The 14,392-nt window shown below is 44.1% G+C and overlaps 1 protein-coding gene across 4 annotated transcripts in view; it reads left to right on the top strand.

The window, feature by feature from the left end:
* The window catches only part of MTM1 (myotubularin 1), a 96,516-nt gene that overhangs the window by 37,591 nt on the left and 44,533 nt on the right, over window positions 1-14,392 (top strand). For all 4 annotated transcript variants that reach the window (XM_025460760.2, XM_025460762.2, XM_049107428.1 and 1 more), the window contains 2 exons: window positions 2,580-2,690; window positions 6,749-6,850. In XM_025460760.2, the coding sequence (XP_025316545.1) occupies window positions 2,580-2,690; window positions 6,749-6,850 (213 nt within the window). The remainder of the gene's footprint in view (window positions 1-2,579; window positions 2,691-6,748; window positions 6,851-14,392) is intronic.

The raw sequence follows: 14,392 nt of genomic DNA on the forward strand, positions 1-14,392 counted from the left end.
TATGTTTTTAATAACTAGGTTGTATTGAGAAGGAAACACATTATAATATGCAGCTATATATGTACACAGTTCCTGAGTAGTGTATTTTTCTTCTGTAGGCATTTGGATTTTAGTCACACTGTGAGGTATCTCACCCTGTGGCGACAACTAAAAAATGCCTCCTTACGGCTATGAAGAGAAAGACCTGTTGCTGCTTGCAAGAATGTACTGATCTGCTATATTTGTAGAGCACTTACATTTTCCAAACACTAAGATGTTCTTTGTGATAATAATAACTTCCATTATTTTCTAGCTACCATGTGACAGGCACCATGCCAGGTGCTTAAGTCCATGATCTTTAATCATCCCTCCTTTACAGGTAAATGTGGCTGAGAAGTATAGTAACTTGCCAAAGTTATCCAGCTAATAAATGTCAAAACCATCTGAACCAATTTTGTCCAGCGTCAAAGCTTGTGCTTTTTTCTCTACACCATAACAACCTTGCTCTTAGGCTTTAAATTTTCATTTTGAAATATTGTGAATGATCGAACTTGGAAAACTAGGGCATTACCTATAGCTTCTCCAGTAACTATACTGCTTGATCAAAACCAGGAAATTTATGGCAACATCCAGTTAATTAAGACTTTGACTGTACTTGAATCTCACTGATATTTCATGTACTCATTTTTGTAGGTTCCCGCATACAGTCTATGACATTTGACCCCATGTGTAAAGTCACAGAACTATGCACTAGCAATCAAGATCTGCAATTATTTTACCACTGCAGAAGAACTCCCTCCTGCTGCCACTTTAGAGCCACATCTTCCTTCCCTGCACTCCCTGGCACCACTTCTCTGTTCTCCTTCTCTATAATTTTGTCACTTTAAAAATGTCATAAATGGATTCATACAGTCCGTGATATTTTGAGATTGGCCTGAGCTACTCAGCATGATGCCTTTCAGAGCCTTCCACATCATTTTGTTGGTCCATAGTTCCTTTTTTTTTGTAGCTGAGTAGTGTTCTATAGCATGGATGCACCACATTCTTATGTTTTTTGAATTTCTAGAATACCCATAAGCTATATTTATAATTTTATAAAGAAATGTTTTGTTTTTTTTATTGTATAAAGGAGAAGGATTTAAAGTAGAACTTAAACTTTATTTGTATCCCCCAAAAGGACATCTTCTAAACAATAAAAATGTAATAAGCACCTTGAAAATATTTTCTTTATTATCAAGGTAATCACAGTGTTTAAGAAAATATTGGACTTAAAAAATTTCTGTAGGCCTCCCTTTGTCCATGTAAATATATATTTTACATTACTGTACTCAGTACACTTTGTATGGTGGTGTTTTTCTCCACTGAAGCTTATTTTTCCACGTACTGTGATTATTTTAGGAGCTGCATGCTTATTCCATCAAGTTGACAAATGGTCATTTTCTCCACCCTGACGTCCACCTCTGGCTCCATTGAGCATCTTCACACACATAACCGTTCAGTCCTGTTGTGCAGTAGCTGTAAGATAAGCTCTTAAGAATCCAGTTATGGGAGCAAAAGGGTAGGACCATTTGTCTGGTTCTTCTGATGTGTGTTTCCAGACCTTGGCTCAAATCTCAACCCTTCCCCATATTTACTAAGCAAGTTACTGAAGCTTTTCAAAGCCTTGATGGCCACGTCCAGAAACAAAACTGCTACACCAACATCCGGAAAGATTGTGATGATAAAATCAGAAAGAAGAGGCGTGCAGAGCCCCTGTTGCAGCCCCTGGCACAGACGAGTTATTCCATGTGTGGCAGCTGCTGCCATCTCGTGATGATTGTGTTATGACTTCACAAATGTGATTCTGGCTTGCCAGCAGTTGTATGGAGCCCTTGCACCCAGCACTGGATAAGGAATGATGGAGAGGCATTGCTGTGCGTCCAGGCCCTTCTTGGGGAAGCGCACCCTTGCGCGTGCACCCATCCCTCAGCTAGGCACCACTTCCAGATGTTTGATTTCTGGTGTAGGGAATATAGACTGGTGAATTTCTGGCAGAGTAAAGCAAGCGATGTAGCAGCAGTCTGAATCTAGTGTTCTGGAACTTCAGAGAAGGGAGTGGTCAATTCTAATTAGGAAGCGGAGCTTTGTTAGAGGTGATGTTTGCTGAGCCAGGGCTTAAGCCACAGGGAAACATCTGGTAGCTGGGAAACCTAGATCATCCTGGGCAAAAGAAACAGCATGCACAAATCACAGAGGCCTGATTGTAGACAGTGCTTAAGGAACAGTACTTAGTTGGGAGTACAGAACAGTGTGGGAGAGGAGCCTGCGAAGACCAGCTGGAAGTGACACCACAGGGCCCTTGAATTGTGTCCCTAGGAATTTAGTCTTTTATTCTGTAGGCAGTACAGGATGACACATGTTTGGGGATGCATTTTGGTTGCATAACTGCCTATTGTCATGCTTGCTCTGTTATGTGTGATCTCTATCACAGTTTTGTTCATAGAAAGTGGCAAAATGGGCCAAGGTAAAAGTGCCCTAAAGCATTTGTGTTTTTAAAAATATTTTTGATGTTTTAATGATACTGACTGAAATATTGACTTTCGCATTTCTGTCCATTACAGGATTCTGCTCTAATACTTGATGTTCCTCTGGGTGTGATCTCCAGAATTGAAAAAATGGGAGGCGCGACAAGTAGAGGAGAAAATTCGTATGGTCTAGATATTACTTGTAAAGTAAGAGATTCAGTACTTTCTTATGTGAAAAAAGACACCATAGTGTTGAATGATGAGTAACAGTTAAGGGCGGGGCGGGGGGGGGTTACCAAAAAAAAAATTGAAGATCCTGGTTCATCTAAGGCTCAAGAATGGTTCTTCCCTCACGATCATGCTTCCAGAACCTCCTGGGGAAATAGTTCTTACTAAAGAGACCTGCAAGGACTCAGACCTGTCCTTCTGTCAGCTTGACCAGATAGGAGGAAAACTTTATAGATAGAATTTTCACACTTTTTAGTTTTTGCCTGAGTCCACTCCTGGTGTCCCTTTATGTGATGTGTTGCCAGCTAGACATCTTCACACCATGAAAGGAAAGAGAAATGCAAGAGATTTTTCCCTCTATGCATGGGATGTGCCTCTGACAACCTTTCTAACTTTAGTTTTCAAAGGTAACATTTTGCCTAACATTTTGTTTTGGCATGGGGGTGGCACAGATTTAATGATAATAAAATTTACTCAGCTGTAATAGGAACTGTTACTGAGCATCTGTGTCAGTCCAGACACGTGCTAGGTGCTTTGTGTTCAGTCCTCAGGGCAACCGTCTGAGATGGATGGTGGTGTCTCCATTTTATTGTTGCGAACCCTTGAGCCTAAGAAGAGTTAGGTCACTGAGCTAAGATTACCCAACAAATGGCAGGGTTGGGATCCAAATACAGTGAGATGATCATTTTGTAAACAATGGGATAAACCTGGCAAGAAAACTTCCTTTCCAGGTATTAAGTGTCAGACGATTACAATCCAAATAGAGTAATAATAGAATAGAATATTGTCTAAGCCCAGAAAGAGCTGGAAGGGGTTTGGAGGTCCTCTGTCTCCGTAGTTCTCATAGCTAGATCTGGGAGATGTGACCTTTGCTTAGGCACTGTGATTTCTTAAAACTAATCTCCCATAATTTTGTTTTGATTATGAATATAGTATGTTTGTTGTATTATCTCCAGTTTGCAAAAGATGAAGACTGGTATACTCTGTCACAAGGATTGTGTGGTCCTTAGGCCAGAACTGAAATTCTCCATCATTGGCCACCTTGGCTTCTTTTGGTTTTTGTTTCAATCTAAGCTACCTTAAATGCCTTCTTTATGATCCCAGCACTGTCTTCACATTGGAGCCTAGAAATACAGGGATTTACTTTTAAGGAAGCATGTTTGCATTTTGCATGAAAGGATCCATGGGAGTAGAGCCTTATATCACAGTACTCAAGGGGAAATAGGGTCTCTATATTGATGATTTTGAAAGCGACTCGGGTTCTAATAGAATTTTTTTAAAGTCCTATTTGTCACCTTGTCAATAGGAAGAACTCATTTGAGATATCAGTCCCCCCAAAGTTAATAAGATAAAGCACATTCTCACTCTTTGAGCGTTTATTGTAAAAATGAGGGACTTAGGGATGACTCACCAGGCATCACTGGCAAGTGTCACACACTTGTGTGTGACTTGTGTTTGTGTGTATATATTTTTTTCCCTGTAATTAGCATTGGGCCCAAAGATGATGGCTAGAACAGTGTTGTAGCCCAGCCTCTTCATTCCATTATCTCCCTGGGAACGGTGACATCTTGGGTGTCAAGTCACATGTTCTCAGGAACAGACTTGAAGGTAATAGAAAGGGAATGTGCCATGGGGGTAAAGGTGGGCTCTCCTGTCTGGCCTAGGTCAGCATCAGCTGGAGTCAGGAGCCCTAACACAGCTACTGCTGCACTGGGACAGGTAGCCAGAAGCCCCTACGGATTCGGTCCTACTAGCTCTGCACATGGGGATTTCTTCCCGCCTGTAGCATCTTGTACCTGGGGGATGTCAACCCCAGTGGATGTTGTCTGGCAGCAGAGAACATGGCTCTGCATATGTGAATTTCTACCCCCAGGTCCCAGACCAGCCCCTGCTGACAACTTGGAGCCTTAAAAACAAAAAAAAGGAGGAAGCCAAACCTTAACCATCACAGAACCTCCTCTCTTCTTCCATGCCTCACCCCTGTTTACTCACTTGAAAGACAGTGTGGAGTGTTGAGGTCAGCAGCCATGGGCGTTGTTTCTCTAGAGATGCGTTATAGAAGTGATGTGTCCATAAATCAGCCCTTCAGTGTTGTTGCAATGGGGGTGTGTTGACTTGGACTCGTTTATGACAGCGAGGCTTGGTGTGTCACCACATGACCCGCTTGGCAAACAGGCCGAGGAGGCTGCAAAGCTCTCCTGCCCCAGGACTCTTCCTCAAGTGCTCTTCCCTGATGGGTCCTCCTCTAAAGGGGACCAGGTAGGACTCACTACTTAGGATATACTCATATTTCTGTGGCAGATTTGGTGAGCTGCCGCCTATGAGTCATTTGCCTTTTCCGTTTCAATTTTCTCGTTGGCAAGATGAGGTAGTAATTCTTTCTGTCCTTTAATTACATGTGAATCAGATGGCAACAAGGAATTGCTTGAATCACTTGTGCTTTGGCACACTGAAAGTATTTATTGGAATCACTGATGGATCCAAATAAATGGTTACTTAGAGATGGTCTAAATTCTGGCCAGGTGGTTAAGAACAACGGTGATACGGAATTATCGGCTGACCCCAGGCTGTTAGGAGGAAAGTTCTATGCACATCCCCGAGCCCTGGCCCCGCACATCCTCAGCTATCTGGCACTGTGCTTGTGGCTGTAACCCTTTTAAGGCACAGCATGTCATTGAAATGATTATTCCCTTTTATTGGACCACTGCTTTGCATCGTGAGCCAACAACTAATATCTCCGTTTTCTTGGAATAGGTCATGAATTGGTTTTTTGGATTTTATTCCATTATGTGCTTTTCAAAAAGAAAGCACAGAATCCTAGAGCTGGCAAGGCCCCACAGTAGATGCCATCTGTATAGAGAGTGAGCAGTCTTGGGGGTCACTCAGTAGAGATCTTCAAGTCTGGTTCTTTGTACTGCCTCTGCTGCCAGTGGCATTCTAGGAGGTCCCGCATATGACGAGGCCTTTGCTCGTCCTGCACGCCGCAGACTCTGGAAGCTTGAAGTGTGCTCCTGATATAATGAATGAAAAAGCACTCTGGAAAAATAGAAAGATCGTGACACCCTAGAGGGCAGGGACCAGCTCGGCAGTCTCCCTCCTGAAGTACCCCGGGATCCAGCACGGGCTTGTTTTTCTGAATTGAAAGTGCAGGGCACAATGTGATGTCTCTAGTGCTCAGCCACTCGGTCACAGCACCGTGATGGATTTCAGAGACAACCCAAAACACTCACGCTTTGAAAATAAGACAGGATGTCATGTATTTTGATACGTGACACAACTTGACATTTAAGGGAGCTCTTTTTGGTTTGGTTTCGGTGTCAGAAGGTTCTCTTGCTTAGCAAAGAGATATGTATTGAAAGCCCCTTTTAAAATCCAGTTTGGAGCATTAACGTTGTATTCCTGGAAGCCTAGGGGTACTTTGCTGTGGTTTATGTAGAACTCCGTGCAGGTAAACTTGATGGCAAGGACTTAACTTGTATGAGAACTTACAGTGCCCGTCATCTCCCGATGTGTCAGAGTGAGACTTGGGAGTAGCATGAGGCAGAGGGAGAGAGCCTCCGAATTTTCATGACATATTTGATGCTTTTGAGAGGACATCTGGTAGCAGGTACATATTTGAAAAGTGCTGGGAATAAATACTCTTTTATAGTGCCAATACCGCAGAAACCAGTCGAAGTAGAGAGACACCGTAAATGGTGCACAAAGGCAAGGTTTAATTTTTCTTGTTATCCAATGATTTTTAGTTTTGTGTGCTCTTTAGCACTAGTTGCTTTGTCTTTACATTAGTGACGATGATGGGAGTATTTTGAGGTGTTCTTAAACTGGATATTTCAAAAAGTCACACCAAACAAAGTGATTTTCTTAGTGATCTAGATTAATTAATTACCTTTCAGGTAAGTGAATCTTCTCCTTTAGTTGAAGAGGTTTTTTTTGTTTGTTTTTGTGGGGTTTTTTGTTTTGTTTTGTTTTGTTTTGCTAAGGAATGTCATTCTATTTGAAGACTGAACTGTCCAATTTCTCTGCTCCCCCCCACCCAGGACATGAGGAACTTGAGGTTCGCGCTGAAACAGGAAGGCCACAGCAGGAGGGATATGTTTGAGATCCTCACAAGATACGCCTTTCCCTTGGCCCACAGTCTGGTAAATTCCATGGTTCTCCTAGGCACTGGGAGGTCCTCGGGTGTCTCCTCTTTCATTCACTCGCTGTGCTGTGCTTCCCTGTGTGCTGTGTGTGCCAGGGTGTTCATTAAAGGTGATTGAACCCTTCCCAGGAGGAGCGGGCCCCTCCTCTACTAGGGTGTGTGGGATGGCCCACCCCAGGTGACTGAAGCATCACCTGGGGGAGCCCATGCTCTCTGTTCCCCTCACAGCCCCAGCCTCGGCTTGTCCTCTTTAAAGGTACAAGGTGGTAAGGCTGGCTGTGGGCAACTGCCTTTTGCCACCATACCTTACTTGTATCTTCTCTCCCTTTCTCTTCTCCCTTGCTCAGCTCTAAACAAACTTGGAGACAGACAACCTGATGAGCGGCAAGCAAGGAAGTAATTCTTTAAAAAATTATATATAATTGCCTTTACTGCCTTTACTGTGAGTCTAGGATGGGTATGGCACTGCATGGACTGAAGGTGATAAAGGAGACCATATGTGACGTAGACCTTCTCCCTAAGGCTTTTAGGTTTTTTGGCAATAGGGACCTGAGATTTTTTTTTTCTTTTTCTGGTGAGGCAAGTTTTCTTTCTTCCCAAATTTTACCGAGAGTTGTTCCGGCCAAAGGAAATTCATGGTTGACGGTTGGAAGGCACAATTATGCAAAGACTGGAGGTCTAGAAAGATTTATGAAGTACTCCCCATGAGTCATGCGTTGATTACAGATTCAAATGTAATGCTTAAAACAAATGTAACGATTAAGAGTGGAACACATTTTCAGCCTTTTCTCAGTTTTTGATTAAATGTGTGATGTAAAAGCTGTTTTAGGACTAAACAATTTCTTTAACGATCAGGGCAAAAAGAGTTTTATGAGAACACATCTTTGGAATATTCGTGAAAGTGAGAATGTAAGTCTAATCCACGAAAATTCACTTCGGGAATGTGTTCCATCTTGGGCTTTGTGTATCTGGCCCCAAATGATCAGAAATTTTAAGAATGGCACATGCAGTAGGGTTGAAAGAGTAGAAGCCTCTGTCCCTCTCCTATAAGATCCCCTTTCTCTGACATCTTTTGTCTCTTTTTTGAGTTTAGTCCCCTAAAAAGTCAAGTATTAGATCCACTGTCTCCTAAACTACTGGCCCATCTCTCACCTCCATCCAAACTTCTGGAAAGAACCTTCTCTTGAAGATGAGTCTGTTCTCATCTCCGGTCTGTTCTCATCTCTGGTTTATTCATTCCTCCAACCCATTTGAGTATCCAGCTTTACTGGAGGTACCTTTCTGGAACTGAGGCCCTCTTACTGACCAAACCTAGTGGCTCGCTTCAGTCTTCATTGTGTCTGCTTTCCCCCTGGCATTCAACAGTTTCGAGCACCCCATTCTAGCAAGTCCTGGTTTCTGGGTTACTCTGCCAACTTGACTATCCTTCCTGCTCTCCGCTGCCTGTGTCCTTTCCCTAGTGGACCATCTCTGTGATGGTCCCCTTTCAGCCATCTTCCCATGTTCTTTGCTTTGCCTTGATGGTTTTGTTTCATCCCATAGTATAAGCTGTTGCTGCCATATGGGTGATTTTGAAATCTAGCCACGACACTGGCCTCCAGTGAGTGTAATAAGCCTAACTCTCTAACATCTTCCTCTGGAAGTCCTTGAGAATCACAGGCCTGTTGTCTCCCCCAACCTCCCTGCAGCTCAACAGACCTGCTCTTCAGCCTATATGCCCCCAATTAGGAGGATCCTCTGGTTGCTCAGGTTTGAGAACTTGAAGTCAACTGTCATATATGTCCCATGCCTTGCCTCCCTTAGCTACATCTATTCCAAATCCTATAGGTCCTACTTATGGGTGGCTCTCTCATACTTCTTCCCGTTTCTACTTGTGCTTCCCATTTTCAGCCATGCTTCCCAACTGACTTCTCTTCTTTCAGTTTCTCCCCTTCCAGTTGATTCTACAAAGGGTGGCGCCAGTTGTTTTTTAAGTGAATGATGATCATGTCACTGTCCAACCCTCCACAAAAAAACTCCATGACTTCCTGTGGCTTATATCCTACATTCCAAGCACACAGCACCACCCTGTGCTCCTCTGATATACATAGAACTTTCTCAGAGCAGAGGCTTTGGTGTTCCTATCCTCTTTACCTGCAGGCTTCTTATCTCTTTAAAGCCCATCCTCCACCACCTTGCTCAGTCCTGAGTCCTTTTATGTACCATGTGCATCCTCCCCCCTGCCGCAGCCCCGGGGCGGGGGGGGGTTCTTGCCCCTCGCTTGTTAGACTTTGCAGATCCCTCTATTAGAGCACTTATGTCAGCCTGCCTTATGTAATAATAATTATGTAGGAGTTGCCTACCTCCTGGTAAACTATGAGCTTATCAAGGCAGGGAACAGCCATTAGTTCTCTCACCTCACCAGAATGACTTCTGCATGGGAGTTGTATAATGATGGCTTTTTAAAATTGAACTCAAGTTCAGTTGAAAGTGAAGGAAGGGGCAGCCTAGGTGGCTCAGCGGTTTAGCACTGCCTTCAGCCCGGGGCCTGATCCTGGAGACCCGGGATCAAGTCCCACATCAGGCTCCCAACAGGGAGCCTGCTTCTCCCTTTGACTGTGTCTCTGCCTTTCTCTCTCTCTCTCCCTCTGTGTCTCTCATGAATAAATAAATAAAATCTTTAAAAAAAAGAAAGTGAAGGAAAAATCCATTTAATGGAAATGTATGAGACAAGTTTCTGGGTGTTGTGGATGGATCTAGCACCAGAGCCTAGGATTCCGGGTGGCTGTCACTGGAGTCCACAGAAGGGTCCATTTTTCAAGTCTGTGGTCTTTGGCCTTAGATTTTGTACCTGCGCTAGAAATACCTGCTTTTTCCTTGGGACATCAGGCAAGTGACAAACTTACGAAAAAAATGTCAGCCGGATTGCTTATGCGAAGTTTTTGGAAAAGTACATCCCCTACGTTTTAACCACTAAAAGTCATCTTTAAAAAGGAAGTTAGGACACCTGGGGGGCTCAGTGGTTGAGTGTCTGCCTTCAGCACAGGTCCTGATCCCGGGGTTCTGGGATTGAGTCCCACATCGGGCTCCCTGCTCAGTGGAGCGTCTGCTTCTCCCTCTGCCCCTCCCCCTGCTTGTGCTCTCTTGCTATAACTCTGTCTCAGTTAAGTAAAATAAAATCTTCTTTAAAAAAGTTAAACTGGTAAAACAAAAATAAATAAATAAATTGTTTAATTAATTAATTAATTACCAAAGTAATACAAGATACAGATAAAAAAAATAGATCAGCTACTGACACGGCTTTTGGAATATCTGTTCCTGCTATTCATGTCAACATGTACAACCGTCCCATAAATCAAGTTAATTTCAAGGTAATGTGTTCGCTGGTGTCAGGGAGCAGGGAGGGCAGATGAGGAGTAGGAGTATGGGATGAATGAATGATACCTAGTCCCATTTGAGGATATGACAGAAGTAATAGGACGCATGTGGAGGGCCCTGATATGGAACAGGTACCTTCACTGCTGTCAGAGAAATGCAGGGGAAGTCCACTGGGGGTTCACAGGAAGATGAGAACAGAACACATCCAACCTATGTTGGAAAAGCCTGCATGACATTTGATAGTCATTTGGGTTGAGCCTTGAAGGATGCTTATCATTTCCGGGGGAGGAAGTGCAATTCCAGGCAGAGGCAAGACCCTGACCCTCAACACAGCAGAAGGAAAGCTGGAAGCAGTGTGGAGTGTTTATGAGGGGAGCTGGTACTGTGTGGTTGGAACGTGGGGTAGAGGAGATCTGGGGTCATGTGCCGGAGGGCTCTGCTAGGGAAGGAGCTAAAACCTGGAGAAGTAGTGGAGACCTACGGAAGGTTTTGAAATAAGTGATAGGATGGAATTACAAGGTCGTGAAGACTAGACAGCAGGAGAGAGCTCATGGAGCCTGCGAGGGGCTGTCAGAGGGCCAGGTGAGAGGGCCATGGTGCTGGAACTAAGACCCCGCAGTGCAGGTGGCTGGGGCAGGGGCAGTGGGTGACATGCTTGGGCAGCAGTCTGGTGAGAGAACAACGAGGAAGGCTGAATCATCCTTCCCTCTGGGGTTTGTGGCTTGAGTGATGAGGAGGGTGGGGTGCTGTTGACAGAGCAGGGAAGTCAGAAAAGGATTTTGTTTGGGGAAACAGGTGGAAAACAGCAAGGAGGGAGAGATGGGGAGTTCTGTTTTGTTTGTGTGGCTGTCGTTGTGGCCTTTTGAGAGAATTGACAGCAGTGATTTCAGGCCTGGCCCCAAAAAAGGATCTAGAGATGTAGATTTGGAATCGTGGGTCTTAATATGTTGGGAGCGACAGATTCCTTTGATAATATGATAGAAATGATAGTTTCTCATCCCATGAAGAGTGCACTTCTGTACAAAACTTTACATAAAATTTTAGGGTTTCAGCCCCTCTGAAGCTCGTCTGTGGCTCCCAGGTTAGTTAAGTAGCCCTGGTGTGTAATAGAGGAGTCTGAAACCAGAAGTTTGGGAGCGGCCAGTTTGCAAGGAGTGAGGATGTCCTGCATGCTGTGCCATGCCGCAGAGGGCCAAGGGGCCTGGAGGGCTGGGAAGGGTCCTGTAGATTCCATGGTAGCAAGCTCCCCGGGGGCCAGACTCCCTAACTGGGAGATTGGGACCTTGTTTCCTATCCTTTGGGTCCCCAGTACCTAGTATAGTGGCTGGCATATGGTTGTTGAACTTTTTTGAATCTAGAAAGTAACCTACGTGAGAGGACAGAAACTAGTGGGTAAGGCTCTAAAGAAAGAGTAGAGAAGAGGGTGTTTTTAAAAAGATGAAAAACATGAGCACCTGAGTGGCTCAGTGGTTGAGTGTCTGCCTTTGGCTCAGGTCATGATCCCGGGGTCCTGGGATCGAGTCCTGCATTGGGCTCCCTGCTCAGCAAGGAGTCTGCTTCTCTTTCTCCCTCTGCTCCTCTCCCTGGCTCGTGTTCACTCTATCATGCTGTTTCTCAAATAAATAAATAAAATCTTTAAAAAAAATAAAAACAAAAGAGACAAAAAAACAAAGTGGTATGAGCCAAGTGGAGGGAATGAGTATTTCACTTGGAATCTGAAAAAGGCAAATGAGTGTATTTGTGGGGGGTGAGAGGAGCCTTGCCTCTTGTCAAGGCAAGAGAGAAGGGATCTTTCCGAAGCAGGATGCTGGGAAAGATGGAGGGGGATGGGGTTAAGCCCAGTTTGTAGGGCAGTTTTAGAAAGAAGAAGGGACAATTATTTCTCTGAGACAGGAGGGAAAGAAAAGTTTTCAAACTGCCACAGTGGGGAATGTGAGAGTGTGCCAGGAAGGGATTTCCTGGAAGCCTAATCTAAGCCTGATTGCATTGAACAACACAAAGGGCCCTGCTGGAAAAATATCACTTTGTTAATATTATTGAAACTCTTAAACCAGCTGCAGATAATCTCTGTGATTTTTTTTTTATTGTAAGCATTTAAGGTCAGAAGTAAGCTTGATGTTGTATCCATGAAATGGTGTCTGAAGGCTAAGAGAGTTGGGTTCCAAATCCAGCCGGTGAACAGTGAACCAGTGGGCTTCTTGCTTTCAGACCATCCCTTTGGCTCTGCTGGCCTCCTTCTCCATTAGCATTGTCCGCACTCAGTGTGTTCAAGTTGGGACTTAAACTTTGAATTGAACTTGAGTAGTTTAGCCACACAGAGTCAACCTGTTAATTTGATTGTTTCCATATTATGTCAGTGCAGTAAGACTTGAACATTGTTCCCATAACATTTTCTACTTCAGCCAGAGTGTTTATTTTCTTGCTTTATTTTTGTTTTGCCTTGACAAATGCTAGAAATTTTACCAGTTTTGCAGACTACATTGTGACTCTTCGCTACTTCTAGGTAAATGATACGTTTTTATAAGAAGCATGATAATTTTGGGGCACCTGGGTAGCTCAGTCGATTAAGTGTCTGACTCCTGGTTTTGGCTCAGGTCATGATCTCTGGGTCCTGAGATCAAGCCCCACATTGGACTCTGCACTCAGCGGGGATTCTGCTTGAGATTCTCTCTCTCTTCCTCTGGCCCCCTCACTCTTTTTCTCTTTCTGAAAAAAAAATCTTTAAAAAAAAAGAAATGTGACAATGCTTCTGACATAATTTTTTAAAAGTAGGAACAGACATTTTAGGGGAGTGTTTAACTATTAATCCCAATGTATTATGGAGTCATAAAATTAATTTACTAGGTTGCAACCATTTTTAAATGGACTAGAAGAGAAAATATTGAGAGCATAATCCATACTACGGACACCTACGGTTCGTCAAACATTTGTTTCAGAGGTGTGTGTGTGTACAGGGATGTGGTCATGGTGCAAAGTGTATGGCTTTCTGTTAATCATAATCTAGAGAGTTGGAAAAACAACCTTTCAGATAATGGGAAAATATAGAGTCAAATGCACTTTGAGTGAATCTAGGCATTAGTAAAGTTACTTCCATCTGTCTCTACAGCAATAGGCACACGTGGACTTTCTTGAATTGTGTGTAAGCGAAGGGCCTCCGTTTTGACCAAAATCATGGAGAGTAGCCTCACATAGGAGAGTGGAGAGCTGGAAGGAGTTGAGCCTGGGATGCAGCTGCCAGGCTTATGGCAACCACTGATGAGGGAGAGCCAGAGAGAGCCTTTCTGCTATGTGGTCACGAGCACATGGTGTGCAGTCCAGAGGCCCGTATCTGAATCTGGGTCGGTCGCTTACCTGCTTGGCAACTTTGGAAGCCACATAATCTACGTATATGCTTGAGTGTTCTCATCTGTAGTGGGGAGAATCACAGTCTCTACGCCATGGAGTTTTTGTGAGAATTAAACATAAACTGTTTACAACAGTGCCTGACACGCAGTTAAGTGCCCTTTGAATGTCAGCTGTGCATTAGCACCCCATTTTCCCAGCAGGTGCAAAGAAGAAGGACAATTACCCCAACACACTTTTCCCCTGCCCAGAGTATTAATAAAGTAAATGTGATAATACGTGAGACACTTTCAGCCCCTTTAAAGAAAGATGCTGTGTGGATAAGGTTAGGATCCTTATTCACAAACCATTGGTTGTACTTTGATAAAAGATTAGTAGAAAGTCTTAAATTTCCGTGTGTTAAATCCAGAAAGCCCCCTAACTAGAAATGGGAAATAGGGAGCAGCAGTACTCTTCAGAAATGGTTTGCCCTTTTTTTTCTGTCCATCTTTTGACCCCACGCAGGCCTCCTACATCCAGGGTAGCACGGCTCCCTCAGGCGCGTGTGTCTCGGTGCTGTATACGTTCCTGCACCTTCTGGGTTAAGCTCTGTGGGCGTTGCAGCCTTTTCTGCCCCTTGTTACTCTGAGCTCCTTAGTGCTCGTGTAGTTGCAAAGGCTTTTGATGTCTTGTGTGTCCTGGTATACTTGACCTTCGCATGGGTGGTAGGAGTAGGCACCGGAGAGCGCCACTCCGCTGGCTGTGCTTTTTGAGAAGGTGAGAAACAGCTGGATTGCAAAGCCTTTTCCCTGGAGACCAGCAGCCTTCCACTTGGCACTTCCTGCCATGGGCAGCACCTTTC

This window comes from Canis lupus, chromosome X (assembly GCF_003254725.2).
Source record: "Canis lupus dingo isolate Sandy chromosome X, ASM325472v2, whole genome shotgun sequence".
Lineage (NCBI taxonomy): Eukaryota > Metazoa > Chordata > Mammalia > Carnivora > Canidae > Canis > Canis lupus.